This window comes from Lytechinus pictus, chromosome 12 (genome assembly GCF_037042905.1).
Source record: "Lytechinus pictus isolate F3 Inbred chromosome 12, Lp3.0, whole genome shotgun sequence".
NCBI lineage: Eukaryota > Metazoa > Echinodermata > Echinoidea > Temnopleuroida > Toxopneustidae > Lytechinus > Lytechinus pictus.
Window position 1 is genome coordinate 7,484,932 of NC_087256.1, and position 19,844 is coordinate 7,504,775.

The window sequence follows — 19,844 nt, forward strand, 5'->3', positions numbered from 1 at the left end:
AGATGTGAAGGAAGGAAAAAAAGAAAGAAAGAAGGAAAGGAAGGAAAGAAAGAACAAAAATAAGAAAGAAAGAACGAAAGAAAAAAAGGAAGGAAAGAAAGAAAGAAAGAAAGAAAAAAAAAAGAAGGAAAGAAATGATGCAAGCAATAAAGAAAGAAAAAACAAAAGACAGAAAGTAATGAAAAAAGAAAAAGAAAGAAGGAAAGAAGCAATAAAACAAGAAAGAAAGGGTAAAAGGAGAGATGGAAAGAAGGAAAAAAGAAAGAATAAAAGAAACGAAGGAAGAAAAAAGTAAAGAAAAAATGTGAAGGAAGGAAAAAAAAAACCAAAGAAGGAAAGGAAGGAAAGAAAGAACAAAAGAAAAAAAGAATGAAGGAAAGAAGGAAAGAAATGAAGCAAGCAATATAGAAAGAAAGAACAAAAGACAAAGTAATGAAAGAAAGAAAGAAGGAAAGAAGGAATAAAAAAGAAAGAAAGGGTAAAAGGAGAGATGGAAAGAAGGAAAACAGAAAGAAAGGATTGAAAGAAGGAAGAAATCAAGAAAAGGGAAAATGATAGAAGGAAAAAGGAATGTTGGGAAGGAATAAAGAAGGAAGGAAGCAAGCAAGCAAAGAAAATGTAAAAGAATAAATGAAAGGAAGAACAAAAAAGAAAGACCAAACTTGGCAAAGAAAGAAAGGAAAGGAAGCAAGCAGTAAATAAAAGGAAGAAAGAAAAGGTAAAAGGATAGATGGAACAAAGGGGAAAAAGAAAGAACAAAAGACAAAGAAGAAAGGAAGGAATGAAAGAGAGAAAGGGCTGAAAGAAGGAATAAAAACAAGAAAGGGTAAAGAAAGGATGGATGGAATGAGGAAAGAAAGAAAGTAACAAAGAATGAAGGAAAGAAAGGGGAAAAGAAGGAAGGAAATGAAGAAAGAAAGAAGAAATAAATATAGGATGGATGGACTCAAGAATTAAAGAAAGAAGGAAATCAAAAAAGAAAGAAAAAGAAAGAGCATTAGAAAAAACAGGACAGAAAGAATGAAAGAACAAAAGACAAAGAAAAAGGGAAAATTAAAAAAGAAAGACAGTAAAAGAAGAGAGGGAAGAAACAAAGAAAGATTGAAAAGAAAGAAGGAAAGAAAGAAGGAAAGAAAGATTGAAAGAAAACAAAGGAAGAAAGCTAAAACTATCATCATAAATAAATTATCAGTTCCTTTTTGGCTCAATTAAAATATACTAGTACTAGCTACGAAAGAAACCAAGTGTATCAACACACACACAAATGCATATGTGGGGCTATCATGTATTCAGACGATATCACTCGAAACCCGATCTCTTTGAACTAAAACAGAAGTGAAAATTTCTCCTTTTACTGCTTACAAATGACAGAGTTACCCCAATTTTGGCAAATTTTTAGGAAATATGGACATTATAAGAGCTTTTCATTAGTGTGAAATGTGAATTTTGACAGTTCTGTGAGAGATTTCTGCCAGAGGTTAGCCAAGCTTCGTTCGTGCAGCCAGTAGGAAATTTACCATGTGGGCTGTGTGGCTGGCTAGCCACGTGTACACTGTATGTTACCCTATCAAAAATTGCATGCGATTCATTCTGTGTGTGTTCTGTGTGTGAATGCCAGAATTTAACGGGAGGAAAATGGTTCGCAATTTGAGTCATGGAATATTTTTCATGTTTATGTTGGACTAGCGAATTTGACCATTTCTGAAAAAGTTACTGGCCCAACAATAGTTTTTATTACTGTTTATGTCGGACCCATAAATCTTGCTATTTTTGGAAAAATTACTGGCCCGACAATGATATTTTTTACTGGTCATGTCGGACCAGTAAATCTTGCTAGTTCTGAAAATCTACTGGTCCGACAGTGATTTTTACCGGTCTGGGACCGTCGGACCGGCGCTAGTGTCGAGCCCTGCTTTTTAATAATAATAATATTCATATTCATAATTAGAAGAAAAAAAACAAAGAAAGGAGAGGAACGATTTTAAACTACTAACTAGGCCTAACTAAAAGGACACATCGAAGAAAAGAAAGAAAATAATAGTTGGCCTAACGAGTTGGTGGTAATAGTCACACGTATTGCGAGGTTAGTATTAATTAGTATACTAACCTCGCACCACGAACCGCGTTTGGCAGTGGATTTCTAACTAGTGCCAGTGGGTCGCGCGTGCTGGGATCTCACTTCTTGGGTCCACAACACACGACTTCTATGCCTATGGCTTGATTTTCTGTGCGTGGCGGCATGTAACGAACCCTTGGGTGGTAATACTAATAGTCAAATATGACTGGTCGCCATTAATTTCCAACAAACAACAACAATACGGGCCATTAAGTTGGCGCTATGCACGTACAGCACTGCCATGCCCATGGGCGTTGCGCGAAGCAGCGGGCGAGGTTCACTTTGTTACCCGTTTCTCCCCGGCCGCGCGGGAGAAGCTGACAGCTGGCCGGTTGCCGGAGAAGCCGTAAACGGTAAAACAAACCCGATCCGAGGGTGGCCGGCACCTTTATGAATTATATAAATTTTTTAAATGAAACAAACCTTTCTATTGATGATCTTGCCAATTTTAAACCTCTGTACAATGTCTGGATACGTAACATCTAGTTCTTTCTCCACAAGCGATGCCTTAATCTGTCTAAATTTTAAACAACTTCGCTCTGGAAACGCCACATCTGTTACATGTAATGCATGCAGAGACACCGTACCCGAATACCAGTCAATAGATTAATTTCCAGTCGTTAAAAAATATTTTTCACAAAATAGTTTTCCATCGGACCTTCAAATCTTCACATGACCACAGGGGCGGATCCAGGATTTTCCAAAGGGGGGGCAAATTTTTCGGAGGAAAATTTTGACAAGCCCAAAAAAAAGGTTTTCAACCACAAATAAAGGATATTTCATACCAGAAAAAAATTGACAAGCAAAAAAAAAAGATAACAAAGAAAGGCCACCACACAGGATATTTCGTACCCTTTTGAGCAGCCTATAGTATAGTCACATTTCCCCCTAGTGCATCCTTTTTTATGTGAGAAACACCCCCTAGGGTGGGGGCCGGTCCTTATGGGAAAGATGTGTCCTTTTTCCTTAATATAGTTTCGCAGAAATATTTGAAAAAAATCTGTGATCATATCTTGATCCTTCATGAAATCATGCCCGATCAGCTCAGTGCTGTCGCTATTTGTTGATCATGCTTTTCAGTTGGGACCTTGACATGGAGTTGCATAGCTAACATAACTATCTCAATTTTTTAAAACCTCAATTATATAGGCCTACGTACCTGTCTCACAACCACTCATTTATATAGATTTGATGAAGATTACAAGAGGTTTGAATGGGTGAGTTTTGGGGGTTTACAGATGTTAAATCAGACATGATCTATAATAGCTGGGGATTAAAAATTTAATAGGCCTATATCCAAATGGTCTACTGCCAACTCGTCCACTCACCACATGGTATATTTTCATTTAGTCTAATGCCATTCCGTCCTTCAACATTTTATCTAACAACCATATTTGGTCCAATAATCATTTGGTCCAATCATCACTTCGTCTAATCACCTTTTTTTCTATGACCATTACGTCTCATAAACAGTTGGTCTAATAATCATTTCATTGTCATTAAATTTGCACAATTAACACTTAGTCCGATTAGACCAAATGGTATATGGACTAAATGCCTATTGGACCAACTGGATATGAGGCAAAATGGTGAGTGGACAAATTGGCAATGTGGATAGTGGACGAACTGATGGTAGACCAAATGATAGTAGACGAGTTGACAGTTGGACAAATTGACCTCAGACGAATTGGAAATAAACCGAGCCAGGCACACAGATTGAACCATAATAGATAGACAGATTAGATAGATTAGATTAGATAAATAGATAGAGATAGATATAGATAGATAGATAGATATAGAGATAGATAGATATAGAGATAGATAGATATAGAGATAGATAGATATAGAGATAGATAGATAGACAGATGTCGCACAAATACAAGAGACAGAAATCACTCAGCTCTTTGGGCAATTATGAATATATGAGGAATAGCATGATCCATTTTCAAATTTGAGTGTCAAGTTGTGGTCAAATTATTGTCAAGAAAGATCGTAAGATGCAGTTGTTTATGGGGGGGGGGGGACTAGAAGGCCCACTGACATATTTATTTACAAAAGAAGGCACTGGAGCCCACAAAGGGATCTACCATCGATGACCTGTCTTCTGCTTCTTTTTGCTGGCTTTATAATGCGAAGTTGGCAACAATCAGAATTGACAAGTTTTGCCAGATTCTTTTTGTTTATTATTTTGATACCAGTCGACTGCTCGTTTAGCCTTTCATATACTGGTGTGTTGGCTCAGTTGGTAGAGCGTCAGTTTCAAAAGACGTTACAAAATGGGAGTTGCTGGCATGCTGCTATGCTGTTTGGCATTCAACAATTCAAGGGATAGAGGTATGTCGATCTGGCGCTACACAGTGGCTGCCGAGCCAACAATCAATTGGGCAAAAGGAATATTTAGAGTATTTCTATTTCAGATTCCATTTCGAACAATCAAATATGGATTTTCTATCATAACTGCTTTACTAGGCTGTTCTATAAGGTCATTGCTGTGAAAATCAACAGCGCCTAATCAGGCAATACTCGTAGTACTCAGCAACTGGTCTATTTTTGCCAAAAACTTGCTGTCTGGTTGCCAGGGGTTATTTTGAACATATCTTTAGACAGATAAATCTTAATAAACCTCCAACAGACATAAGTGTAACATATTAAATTTTAATAATAATAATAATATACAATACTTATATCATACATATACAATATTCTAATAACAAAGCCCCCAAGGTTTCAGTAGAGTGTTCAAAACCCTACAAATATCCTTCAAACAGATTTATTCACTTGGCCAGCCTATGGCTAAGTAATTGAAGTAGAAATTTGTACCGACATGCATGTATGCGTATGATTTTTCAAAGTAATATGTTGCTGTTTTCCCTTTTCTACATCAACACCATAAAAGAGAAAAAGGTACAAGTACATTTATAAGAAAGCTTCATATGTTGGAAAGTCTGTTTTCAGATTTCCTTTCCATTCTTGACAAGAATATGCAGACAGAAGACAGGTTGACAACACAAACTGACAAAATGTACAAAATATCAAGATTTTCATCATTGAAACATCTTACAAATATATAGTATTCTGTAGAAATGTATACTTTTTGCTCTCTGTACTGACTATTCTAATTTGGTACTGTAACTTCATTCTATTAATGAATTGAGTTTAATATGAATGGAAAAGAATAATATTTCAACACATGCATACATGTATAATCATAATGATATATTTGTTACAGAAATTGGACAAGTTGAGGAGCATTTCATGTAGAAATTTTACTGTGAGTTTCATTGACCGATGTTATAAGCTACTGAAATCCTTGCACCTGATTGGCTGAGAGCAAATTAGTCAGTGAAAATCACTGAAAAAATCTCTTCATAAAATACTCCTCTGCTTGTATCATTCAAGGCACATGTACACACAATGTACATCTTTTTCTGTCGAAGAAATTCCTATCAGAACTCGGCAGCATAGCTTTTCACTGCATTAACGCCAAGCTAGTAAAACCAATCACATAGGCAATATTTAACGTCTAATGGGGCATTGCAAGAAACTTTCATCAAGTGCAAGTCTATTTTTGGTCCCTAAATAATCATGTTTTGCAACTGGATCTTAGCCTTGAAATACTTTCTAACAATTACCTACATGTATATGCATGAAACTTGTAAATGACATTCTGACAATATTTTTTATACATTTCAGGGGTAAAGTGAATTTGACCTACAGCCTCTTACATAGCTTAAACCTTAATGGTAACTCAATTTTATATGCAAAGTAATCGTGTGGAAAACACTATAGGCTATGAGCAATGCTTTTGGATTAATTCTGGACTGGGTACGGTATACATTTAGCTTTTAGACCTGAAGATGCACATGGGTGGAAGAAAATTGAACTTCTAGTTCCCAGTCTTCAAATCAGCGATACCACTGAAAAATGACAACTTCATAAAGTAGATGTCAATTGGATATGAAATTATCATACACTTATGGATTTCAACAACCTCATGTATACATGCTTCATTATTTCCTAACAACAGCAGGGTTATTTATTATTATCATTTTTAAGGGAAAGGGGGATGAGAGTTAATCTATGTGACTGCAAGAAATCAATAAAGTAAGCCTTCTTTAAATCTAACCATTGCATAGCAAAAAATACTAATAAGTGGTAATGCACAGAGAGTCCACAGAGTCTACAGAGAGTCTTGTAAAATTTTATGTCTCATATTTGCATAAAACATAGTTGAAAGAATGAAATATCTTATTTTCTATACATGATAAAAGCCTAAAATTTATTTAGGTCGATACACAGTGGTACAAGAACAAATAAGGTGTACAATTAAATATTTATCCTTAATATGTCTTACACTGGTTACCCCATAATAGTTATCAATGCGTATGAAAATAGTTGCAATACCGGTACCAGCTTTGGAGCATTTGTTTTCATCTAAAAATGCCTTCAGTACTAAAAAGGAAAATTCACTTTGCCATGTACATGTAATTACAGACAAACACTTACAACAAGGCTCGACACTAGCAGTGGCCTGGGGCTACCAAAAATGAAAATTGGGCCACCAAAATTCTTTAAAAGCCAATACTTGGTGGAATGGTTGGGCTACCAAAGTTTTGATAAATTGTAATGTTTTCTATTGTTTCAGGCCACTAAATTTGCTTTGGGGCCACCAAAATTATGAAACTGATGATTTTGGTGGACCGATCGGGCCACCAAGAAAGAATGTTAGTGTGGAGCCTTGCTTACAATAAGTAATAATTAAGCAACAGATACGATGCCTCTGCTTAAAGCAAATCTCAATTCTACAGTGCATCCCAGAAAAAAAAAGAAAACCCATTTTCAGAGTTATACATCACAATCACCAGATTTTGGTTTCAAATTTTACGCAAATACAATGAGTGAAATTTCCTCTTTCGTGAATCAGTCACGCATGGCAGGCTATGACCAGTCACAAAACTGTGTTCTAACAGAAACACTCTGTGCGGAATATATGTTTGGATCTGCATCCACTCTCTTTAAGAGATCCGGTGAAAGGAATGTAATGAATTTGATCACCAAAAGAAATGTTAACGAGAATCTCTTTCTTCTGCAAGGTCATCGTATCTTAACAAATAAAGTCAACCAATTTGTTTTCCATCTTGCTTTTCGGCATTGAAATTTCAAAACTCTTTTTGATTTTAACAGATATTCATAAACAATTTTCCTATGCTAAAAAAATATATAATCCATCCTAATTTTTTCTGGGAAACACTGTATAATGTATACATATTTCAGGATTTTAATTTGTACTGGTCTCCTTCTGCATGTTATTGTTCAATATTGATTTATTACCTTGCAGCATTTATAACACAGATAATCAAGTGGATCTAATATTTTCCAGGCAACAGACATCTACACTTTTGACAAAATCCACATTTTGGGGGTAATATTGCTTTTGAGCAACATACATGTACCCCACCATTTTCATATGCATTTCAGGATTCATCAGATTCATCACTGGAAAAAAAATCTTAAATGCCAGATAGGAAGGGGTTACATCTATAAGTAAATGGCAACACTTATTTGTAGAGGTGTTGTGGTTTGATGGAGAAGTCTCTGGACTTTGAACCACAAGGTCCGGGATTCAAATCCCACCACAGCTCTCGCGTCCGTTGACAAGGCGTTTATCTACATTTACCACTCTCCACCCAGGTGTAGTAAATGGGTACCCGGTAGGAAGGATTACCTTGAATACTCAAGTGTCTGATCAAGGTAACCATGCTTATGCCTGGGTAATAGTATGCAGCCCTTATGAACATCTTTGTTGACAACATAAAGATGGGAGATAAACTCCATCAAAAAAGTTGGTGTGCAATGATTTTGTCCACAGTTGCATGATTCAGATGCTTGATGAAATGCTCCTCGGTACCCGATTTGAAATCTCATGCAGTTTCTCCAAATTCACTTGGCAGATATTGATAATTAATACACTGTTCTACACAATATGGCACTAAATGAACGGCAGATCAATTTAATCACACAATGTCTTATTATTCCTTGTAATGAGGCTTGACAGTTTCATTCACTACAGGAGAAACCCCAATGATGGCCCTGTAACAAATATATATATAATCCATCATAAAAAGAATTTAAAAGCTCACAATATTTTTCAGTCAAAACTAGAATATAATTTCAATGGAATATCTCAAACCATTAGTCTCATCTCTCTCCACACCAAGTGTTTGGACAGTTACTGCCAATTGGTCTACATCCACTTGGTCTACTTCCAATTTGGTCTCATCCCACATGGTCCAATCCTTGTTCATTTACAACTGGTCTAATTGTTATTTAGACCATATACCATTTTGTCTTATTTCCAAATAGGATATACCCATTTGTCTAATATTCATTTGGTCCAACACCATGGAGTCTTTATGACCTGTATATGAACAAGATTTTCATTTGACCAAAGTAACAAAATGAGAAGTAAACGAGATGGAAATTAGACAAACTGGGCATTAGACTAAATGAGACTAAGTGGGTATTAGACCAAATGTGGGGTAGACCGAATGGCAATTAGACCATTTAGTAGACCAAATAGGTTTAGCCCATGTGGTATCAGACTATCAGAGAAGTAGAACAACAGCACATGAACCAAGTGAATATAAACCATTAACACCATCAAACATACCTATACTGCAATATGTCATCTACGCATAAAATCTATACTCGGAAGCTGCTTCACTAAAATGTTGGTGAAAGGGTAGCATTGTAGTACTGTCCATCTTGGATCTGTGTCTCATCATCATCTTCGTCGTTCATTTCATTGTTCATGTCAGGGTTTTCAGTCGCCTCCAGACTCTTCCCATCGGCTTCTCTGGATTCCAGAGTCCTGTTATCCCCTCCGTTCACACTGCTCTTCGCAGGTCCTTCCATAGATGAACTGTCCTTCCCTGTGGAGTTGACGCTGGATGATCTGCTTTTGGACAGGCTCTGTTTCATGTCTTTGATAAGTCCAGCAAAGGGATCGGATGATTTTGCTTCCATGGGTTCCTCTATCATGGAGTTGTCAGGTCTTGAGGCTCCTACAGAAGAATGTTTCTCTGCAGATTGTTCTGATATCTTAGGATCTAATCCAAGGCAATCGCTTGATGCCGACGATGATGCGTTAGAAATGGTGGAGGTGGGTTTTGTTTCCAATGTGATAGGCAACTGTTGCTCATATGATGTCGAAGGCGGCAGTGTAGGAAGACCTGTAATGAAAAAAATAAATAAATAAAGTTTGACATTGAACTTGTGAATTCTTCAAATAAAATGTACAATTAATATTCAGACCAATATGCATGGCACTACGAAACATGTTTATCAATCAAATAGAGAGTTTCTGCACAACAGAGTCAAAGTCAATCACATCCCAAAACCAGATATATTAGTTATAATAGGACAGGAAAAAAAAACACACACACACTAAAAACATGAAAACCAGTCAATGAAATTCTAGCAAAGTCTCAATAGAAGGTAAGTTCACAACCCTCTAAAGTTGTGATCAATCAGAAACAACCAAAGTTGCCAACCTCAATTGGGAAAAAAAATCCTTGTGTTTATTTCCTTTTATCCTATTTTCAAGCCTCAATTGTTATTTTCTTTAAAATTTTGAAAACATACTATAAATCCTCTGTCTTACAAGTTTCAAAAATCCTCTTTCTAGGGGGAAAAACAATTTAGTGTCATTTCCCCCTTACAAATCCTACTAAATAGGATAACATCCTACTAATTGGCAGCTCTGCACAACATGCTTGTGTCAAACTGACTGGTTTCCTTGACAACACAAACCTGCATTATTGTTGGTGTTGAGGACCTGTCCAGCCACTCTTTGTCTCTCTGCCTTGTCATGTTTCTGCCTCTGGGCTCTTCGTCTTAACTCGCTGACCTCTTGACTCAGAGTCCCTAGTCTTCCTTCTGTATCAGTCACTTTCTGCTTTACTTCCTGTAAATCATTAAGAAAAGGTCAAAGGTGAAGTCATGGGATGTGACTTTGCTGTAATTGTTTTGCTGTACAGGTACAGTTATTTTAAAAAAAAAAGGCACATCCATCCATGTGAGTGTCTCCCTTTCACCTTGCCGGCCATTTTTTCCCAAAATTTTGTTCATAGTCTAAGCCAGAATTTCACTTGTCAGTGAAAACTACTCCATGAAATCATCTGTATCATACCAGAGGGAGGGGCACCCCTGCTTCATTAAACTTGGTCTTACACAACCAAATAAGCAAACATCTTCTCTTTTTACCCAGTATTTTTTAGATTATTGTTTTACTATCTATTATATGTTACTCGTTTCATAATGCTTGATATTATAAATCCCTTGGGAGAATTGATGACTTTGGTTTCAAATGAACAACCAAACAAAATCAACAATTCATTTTTTAACCCCTAGTGTTTTTAAAGTGATATCTCTTTATCATCTATTATACCATTGACTTATGGAAGCAGATGATCCCTATAGAATTTAACTGTCAGCAGTAACTTCTGAAGGTTTCCATGGCAAAGAACAAATCATTATGGGGGCTCTACGGTACACCATGTACTCTCCAGTGGATGTACGTCTTTTTTTAGTTTGGGTGGTCCATTTCAGGACCAAAAACATGCCCACAAAAGAATACCATAAAGCCTCCATACTGAACACGTCAATATTTGCAATTTATTGCAAATAAAGCTACTTGTATCTCCCATGGAAATAGCCATTTAGTCTTTGCCCCCTCCCCCTATTATAAATACCTGTAGTTTGTTATGGATGTCATGTGTCAGGTTCCGTACTGTCTGAACGCCAGATAGAGTATCATTTGGACCTAATAATTGTGTGCTGGATCATTCAAGATGAGACAAGAAAAATATTGATGATGGAAAGAAGTAAAGACAGCAAATATATTTTATAGTCATTGTTATAGGTAACTTATTTCTCTCTTTTTTTTTTTGGGGGGGAGGTTCATCCCACTTCTCCTTCCACTACTCTTCTTTTCTCTTTCCCTCTCCTTTCTTTTCTCTATTCTCCTCATCCCCTTCTTTTCTCTACCTTTGTCTTCCTTCTTTGTTTTTTCCTTCATCTCCTCCTCCTAATTTATTCCTTATCTTCTTCATCATCTACTTCATAATATTCTTCCGCCTCCTCTTGTTCCTCCTCCTCATCCTATTTATCATCATGGTTAATCTAGTAAACAAACCTGTAGTTTTGAAGAATATGTTGAAAGCCACCACTGTTGGAAGCAAGTGAGGATTGCACGGGTGAGAGCTTGTATTCAGATTCTGCTGTGTCTCCCAAATTTACCAAAGACACCTTTCTCGCTGAAAAACCACTGTACAAAGATAACGATGACAATCATTATTATAAAATGTGCATTTATTAATTGCCTGTTGGTTATCTAGAGTTATAGTGGTATTAGTATCTCTCTTTCAAACTTTAATTCAGTACAGATGAACTGAATATACAAGTAAAAATGTTAATCTCGAGTGCTGTTGAAAGTTAATAAAAAAAATATCTAAAACACAGGGCCAAGGCATAAATTAATCGACGGCCATTTCTTCAGTGTTTATGAATATATCACTAATGCTATGGAGATCCTCACATTGGCAATGCGACAAAGATGTGTGATGTCACTTGTGAACAACTCTCCCTATTACTTTAGTATATATTTCACTTAAACTGCCTCTTTTATCACATTTTTCAGTAGATCATGTGTTCCTTCTATATAGGAGGGTATGTAATACAGATTTTAAAAAAATACATCATAAAGAGTTTGTATCACCTTAAGAAAAGGCAAAAAGAGACATTTTGGGGGTATTCTAGAGTCCATCAAAGGGAAAGTTGTTCACATGTGACATCACACATCCTTGTCGCATTGCCAATGGGAGGATCTCCATAGCATTAATGATTGCAATATTCGAATGCTCATAACTTTATCATTGTTTGTCCGATTTTTCTCAAACTTTCTTTGTTCTTATTCTTTGATTTTTCTGTTTCGACACAAGCCTATTTGTTCCAAAGGTTTCATTCCCCTTTAAACACAAGCAAAATATTTTCAGACAAAACAAGATTCCATTTGGCTTACTTGTAGTTGTAAGTGAAAAGTTGATAAGGAAAAGAGTGAGTGGCTAGATTAGGGGTGCTGTTGCCAGAGAAGATTCCTAAGATGAAGGTTGCTGGTTGAAGATCACCAGGGAGACTGGCTAGAAGACGCCGATAGAGGTTGATCTCTCTGAGAGAAGGCTGTAGTATCGTGTTACGACGGAACCGGTAGAAACCAATGACATTCTATATGTAGGAATGAAACAGTCAAACTCTTATTCAAATCGTACATGTTGTTGTTGCTTTGTCAACATTACCATCATTTTTGTCATCATCACTATTGTCATCTCCATCATCATCATGATTACCATCATCATCAACATCATCGTCAACAAGAACACCATTAATATCATCAGCACATGCCATTACCACCAGCATCATCATTATCATTATTCTCATCATTGCAATCCCCACAATCATCACTACTGACATCATCATTGTAATCATCATCATCATTTCATCATTACATTATAATTACATCACCACTTCCAGCATCATTATCTTCACCAATATCATCATTTATCATCAAACTCAATTCAAAATGTTATTCTTATTTCCCCATGCATAAAGTTCCATTTTCTGTGGTGTTTAACCCACTCTAAAGTATTTGTGTTGTTTTATTTTTCTGTATTATTTTAAGAGTCCATTGTTATAGATATTGTATTTCTGCATTCTTCATTGCACAGTTAGATTCAAAACAATGTACTCCTAATATGATTAGTGCTGAAATGAAACGTCTACTGAACCAAACTGTTCAGTCAAAACCAGTTTTCAATTCAAACACTCTTGAATTTCTAGCTTAAATTGAAGTGCAAATATCTAACCGACTACTAAAGATTTTTAAACATAATTTTCTGTCACATTCTGCGAATGGAATTTAACAAAAAAATATGTTGGTGTTTCATTCTTCAAATTTATACATATGATATGAAGAAAATGCATCTCACAATGGTAATAAACCTGACAGGATTTGACTGATGGATTTACAATAATTAATTTTCCAATAACACACTATTACAACCTAATGCTGATAAAATGACAAAATCATGTAAATGATCTATTTTATAGTCTTTTAATATAAATACCTTATAGTTTGCTCTGAGTTGAGCTAACATCTTAACTTGATCAACATGGCCAGAAGAATCATAGAAACTGAAAGGAAACACAGAAAATACACAAATAGGACTAATTGTTCATTTTAATACAATTCATAATACTGAAGAAATAAGTGGTGGAGAAGAGTGGGATGTTGAAGTAGGATGCACTTAATAAAGTGAAATGGAGGAAGTGGGTAGGCGGAGCTAATTCAGCTAATCAGTGCATGGTATAGTCACCCCCTGAAATCAAGGAAAACAGATTCAAAGCCATTACGTGTATGACATTAACTCTTTGTGCGCTGGACCATGAACCCATCTGTACTGAATTATTTTCATGGAGGGAAACAATGCATTGTTTGTTGAGTGTGAAATGCGAAGTTCGCACGGCACCGAGTGTGCATTGGTGCGAAGTACGCGTGGAAAGGGTTAACAACATGTTAATTTCCATCAAGTTTGAAAATGAAAATTTTTATCTTCTAAAATCAAACTTGCTGTAAGAATCATAACACCTACCTTAATGGTTCTCTACAAGGACAATGGGAGGTGACATCTAGAAGAAAGAAAGAGATTAGATTATTAGAGTTATAATTAGCACAGAATGTAGTTAGGAGGGAGTTGGCTCTAACAAAAGATCAATCCAATGATAATAAAAAAAGGAGAAAATATGGATAATCTACATCAAGCATAACAATATAATATGTACATGTATGACTCATCTACACATAATGCTGTTTCTCATTTTCTTAACTTAGAACTGAAATTACAATAAATTTAGACAGTATTTAAAATGAGAACATGTATGGTAGGCAGATGCATGACAAAAATACAACATAATTGCCCAAATTCACAAAGGTAGTTTTGAAAACTATAAATTATGCTTATTTACTGCAAATATTAAAAAATGTCCAATGCTGATGTGCACTTTTGTTCCATTGCGCAAAATTGACGCCTGTTGCTGTGGTTATCCACGCTATTTTATTCACGAGTCCACTGTCTGAAGAGTGGACTCATTAATTCAAAACAGTGGACTCATTAATAAAATAGCGTGGATAACCACGGCAACAGGTGTCAATTTGGCGCACTGTGACAAAAGCGTGCATCAGCATTGGACATTTTTTCATATACACGGTAAATAAGCGTAAGTTATACAGGAAATCTGCATAAACCATGGGTTCAACCGATGGTTTTAAAAACCACCTTTGTGAATTTGGGCCTACAAGTGTATTAATGAGAATTTTCAAAATTATGTTTAATTGTTAAATCCCTAACATTAGAAAAGAAGTGCAGGTGAACTAATAATTTGACCTTCCACAAGTCAAATATCCGCCCAAGTCAAAGCAATTTTGCTAAGACCAGCTATGCAAAACATGTGTTATAAACAAGTACCTCTTCTAACTCTAATATGGTCCAAGTCAAACAGATTTCTGTAGTCTCAAAAATTACACTGATGCAAAATTATCTTAAACCATCCCTTCCTGATTGTCAGTTAGCACTGATGTTATAAAATTAGTATGTGTTTATTTAAATTTCACATCTATCTATTCAATTCAATTCAATTCAATTCATTTAAATTCCATTCAATAAAAATACAAGATACAATATCAGATAAATATATAGTAACAAAACAATTAAACATACATAAATATAAAATGAAATTTGGGAGACTGCAAAAGACCGAAAGGTCTTGATGAGGCAGACCCCGAGTGCCATCATGGCAATACATATATTGGCATAGGTTAAAATGATGACATGAACAGGATGAAAAAAATATAAATACAAATGTCCTAACCCCCCCCCCCCCCTCCCCCATCGGGAACTGGAAGCCAGTGAGAATCTATCTGATTCACCATCAAGAATTGCATCTCTTTGTACATCTTCTGTCCATTTTAATCTCTATTTTCTCCTTTTTTCCAAACTATTTGCGCAATACACTCTCATTTACCATTGTTTGTTAAATGTATATATCATGTACACTTGTACAGTATGTTGGATATGTAGTATGCACTATTTTTTTTCTTAAGTCCATAACACATTTTGTGTATTTTTACATGACAATAATTATCTTGAATCTAGTGGAGTTTTGCTCCACTGGATACTCCAAAAAGATTTGACTTTGTAGTTTGTCTGATTCAACCACTGGATAGAATATGATAATTCCTTTATTAAACTTAAAGTAGAAAGACCATATGGCGTCTGTAACACAAAGCTTAGCAATCAGAAGAATACCTTTACGACTGAATGCATTGACCACGATGTACATTCAATTGTGAAATTCAAGCGTATTATCAATCGCTATCGTTTGTGTTACGGTACCCATGTCACTCAACCAAAAACCTTTCCAAGATCCATGTACCTACAAGGATATCAAAGTGTGAATTTAAAAGACTAGTAATTTTAGGACACTCACTGCATAGTCTATACCTGTCTCTCCTATAATTTAATGTATCAATAATCGTGGGTGTTTTCTAAAGATGTTTGTAAGTTACGAATTACTTTCTGCATAACTGGTGACCCTTTCTTGTGCAAAATGATACGTCCCTATGTAGCTGACTGAGAACCAACATGTAAGAACATGTTTCAAGTCATTCATGCTAAAGTCGTGCGTAAAGTCGTGCATAATTTTACAAACGGCTTTATGAAACACCCACCAGAACAAACTTCAAATTAGCTTTCAACCAATAAGATGAAAATTGTCTCTAATACCCACACACAATAGTGGTCAGGTGGTTACAGCATTGGACTCACAATTGGAAGGTTGTGAGTTTGAATTCCTGCTCTGCCATTGTCTCCACTTTGATTTAAAAAAAAGACCCACAAGTAATTTCTATCACCTGTAAGGTCAGCCATTATGCCTGATTAACTTAAGGCCACCGCACACCTTACGACCCGACTGGTCTACGACTGGCTTGCGACTGACTGAGTAGAGATGAATCACAAGGCAGTCATAAGCCTCGACACCGCACACCTTGCGATCCGACTACCATGCTGTCTGCAACTCACTTATGCGCTTTTCGCTTTTTCCATAGCAACTGAGAAAATGGCGCTTACTACTGCGTATGCGCGTTTTATATCATATACGCGTCGTGCAACTTTGCTGTCTGATTGGCTGAAGTTGGATTGAGCTTGCGATCCAGTCATAAGGATTCGACATGTCAAATCCTTACAATTTTCCTTGCGACTTGTCTCTGACTGGTCCGCGACTCTCAAGCTGACAAGAGCTGTGACGTCACATCTCCCCTCACTCAGTCGCAAGCCAGTTGTAGACCAGTCGGGTCGTAAGGTGTGCGGTGTCCTTTAGACGTAAAATATTTCATATTTCCTATATACCAGCTTGGTGTTATGCCAGCAGAAAGCTGTCCTACCGAGTACCTACAGGAGTTATCATAACAGAAACAGAAACAATCTTTCTAAAGCCAAACAAGGATACTTACTTATATCCACTTCTTCTGTTTTCCTGTTAATTTGAGAATCACTGATATTTGTTGTCTCTCTGTAAGTGACTTCACCAATGAGAAACCCTTCCTGGAAAATGAAGAAAGATAAATGAAAGAATATCTCAAGTCTGTAGTAGTATTACGAACTTTAAAGGACAAGTCCAACCCAACAAAAACTTGATTTGAATAAAAAGAGAAAAATTCAACAAGCATAACACTGAAAATTTCATCAAAATCGGATGTAAAATAAGAAAGTTATGACATTTTAAAGTTTCGCTTCATTTCACAAAACAGTTATATGCACATCTCGGTCGGTATGCAAATGAGGAACTGATGACATCACTCACTCACTATTTCTTTTGTATTTTATTATATGAAATATGAAATATTTTAATTTTCTCGTCATTGTCATGTGAAATGAAGTTTCATTCCTCCCTGAACACGTGAAACTCCATTATTTTAACATTTTGTGCTTCAGGCAAGGAGGTCCTAATCGTCAAATTCGTAAAAATTGAAATATTGTATAATTCAAACAATAAAAAACAAAAGAAATAGTGAGTGAGTGACATCATCGACTCTCTCATTTGGATGTAACTGGCTCGTTCATATAACTATTTTGTTAAAAATAAGCGAAACTTTGAAATGTCATAACTTTCTTATTTTACATCCGATTTTGATGAAATTTTCAGCATTGTGCTTGTCTGATTTTTCTCTATTGATTCAAATCAACATTTTTCTGAGGTGGACTTGACCTTTAATTATCCTACTTAAACACTCCCATCTGTACACAGTAGTACACGTACAGGACATCTGGGTTGACGACGATAATAGTACAGAGTATTCACATTTCAAGTGTAAACTAGTCATAATTTGGGGTTCTGACTAGATTCAGAACATTGGTGCCTTAATTTTTAAAGGACAAGTCCACCCCAACAAAAAGTTGATTTGAATAAAAAGAGAAAAATCCAACGAGCATAACAATGAAAATTTCATCAAAATCGGATACAATAAGAAAGTTATGACATTTTAGTTTCATTTAATTTCACAAAACAGTTCTATGCACATCGATTTATTCCCATTTTCTCCTCATTGTCCTAGAAACAAAGTTCCATTCCTCCCTGAATCTGTGAAATTACCATCGCCTTAACATTTTATGGTTCAGTCAAGTTGGTCCTTATTGTCAAATCTGTAAAAATTGAAATATTCTATATTTCAAACAATAAAAAACAAAAGAAATAGTGAGGGACATCATCGACTCTCATTTGCATGTCATTGAGTTGTGCATATAACTGTTTTGTAAAAAATTAGCAAAATTTTAAAATGTCATAACTTCCTTATTTTACATCCGATTTTGATGAAATTTTCAGCATTATGCTAGTTTGATTTTTCTCTATTTATTAAAATCAACATTTTTCTGAGGTGGACTTGACCTCTAAGTTTTACACACAAAAAAAGGATAGAAAATGATTATAACAAAAAACTTGAGATGATATTAAGGGGGTAGCTGTAAATAAATATGAAGTGTACACATTTGTAAAAATAATGTTTAATAAATTGGCATTACACAGTTGAGCACTTCATTCTAGATTGCCACTTCATGTAAAATTTGTTTAGTTTTGAGTGTGTGCATAGTTTTTTTTTACAAGGCACAAAATCCAGTGTTATGTAACAAGTGGAGATCATACTGGAGGGGCGAAAGGAGCAAATATATAAAAGAAAAGGGGAAAAGCAGAAATGAAAATAAAAGCTAACATTCAATTAGAAAAAATTAGAAAATTAGAACAAAATACAAATTCGGAGGAATATTAAAGGTATGGGAAAAGCAAAGATTACAATAAAAGCCAGGATTAAACCTGGATTAAACGAGGTTAGTATACTAATACTAACCTCGCACTAGTGTGAGTGGGATTAAACAAGAGAAAGAACAATTTAAAAATGGTTTGACATGTCTAATTTGAGCACATGATGAATTTTTAGCATTACTTTCTGCAAAAAGACTGCATGCTCTACCCATAATTCATATCCTCATTGAATTTTTGAAGACGAATTTCGACATCAACTTAAACTACTACTGCACAACCGCAACCACTGATTAATTTGACAAATTTTAATACAATGCATTGTCAATGAGGATGATTTAACATTCATTTACACAATTTTGTGCAACAATTAAAGAAAAAATAAACCAAGAAAAAGATATTTTCATGTGTCACGTGAATAGGACGTCCAGCTGAGCTGAATTTCCCACAACATAAGTACTATTAGGCCTAACAAAACGTTAGATTTAAGTTACAGTTATTATATTTAGTCTCTAATTATATACACACAAACACGATATTCAACGTGTGGGGCTACATTACTAAGAATAGATCATTGCCCCGCCTCTGATTTTCACAATTCGATCATTCAAAAGTCGATGGCCGTTGTCACTTATACATCATGTTATCCCCCTTCCAAATCACAAAAATATTGTATCTCTCAGTATTTGGTAATACCTGATCGCCATCACGGCAACTGTTGTCAAAATGTATTGAACTCCAGACACTTCCGCTGATATTTATTACTGCCATCTTGAACTGAGGGTCGTGCAGGCCGGTGTAGCGGCGGATTCGGTTCCACCGGCGGATACCGTATCCGCCGGCAGATATCGTTCTTAATGGCCGATATCGTTTTTAATCGGAACCATATCCGCCGGGTTTGACGCGGCTTGATGTTTGCAGATTTGGTTCCTCGGCGGATTTGGTTCTATTGACGATACGTGTAATATTTATTTGGACAGACGTCCAACCTCGGCAGCGCGCGCATGCGCGGCTCTGGCAATGTCGTTACCAATGGGGGGAGGGGATTTTCGTCTGCCTTTAGACTTTTAGTGAATTTTTATTCAGGGGCGGATCCATACAGCTTTTGACGAAGGGCTCGATGGGGGTGAGGGAATAGGAGAAACAATGACTCGATATATCATGTATACATAGACCTGGCACATGCGCCAAAACTTTGCTATTTATTATTATCAGATTTTGATGAAATTTTCATCATTTTGTTTTGTAGGCCCTACGTGAAAATTTATACTACTTTCAGTCCGCAGTATGCATCGATATC

General features: G+C 35.9%; 2 protein-coding genes across 2 annotated transcripts in view; both read right to left on the reverse strand.

The window, feature by feature from the left end:
• Positions 1–2,807, reverse strand: part of LOC129273458 (insulin-degrading enzyme-like) — a 43,148-nt gene extending 40,341 nt beyond the window's left edge. The window contains exon 1 of the mRNA XM_054910489.2: positions 2,540–2,807. Coding sequence (XP_054766464.2) covers positions 2,540–2,598 — 59 coding nt within the window. The 5' untranslated portion in view covers positions 2,599–2,807. The remainder of the gene's footprint in view (positions 1–2,539) is intronic.
• A 2,065-nt stretch (positions 2,808–4,872) lies between these two features.
• Positions 4,873–19,349, reverse strand: LOC129273456 (BRISC complex subunit abraxas 2-like). Its single transcript, XM_064107626.1, has 9 exons — positions 19,241–19,349; positions 16,743–16,833; positions 13,825–13,861; positions 13,300–13,366; positions 12,198–12,400; positions 11,313–11,444; positions 10,870–10,954; positions 9,929–10,082; positions 4,873–9,348 (listed from the first exon to the last, which is right to left on the reverse strand). Exons 1-9 carry the CDS (start codon positions 19,313–19,315, stop codon positions 8,840–8,842), a joined length of 1,353 nt encoding a protein of 450 aa, XP_063963696.1. The 5' UTR covers positions 19,316–19,349; the 3' UTR covers positions 4,873–8,839.
• Between the last annotated feature and the right edge of the window lie 495 nt (positions 19,350–19,844).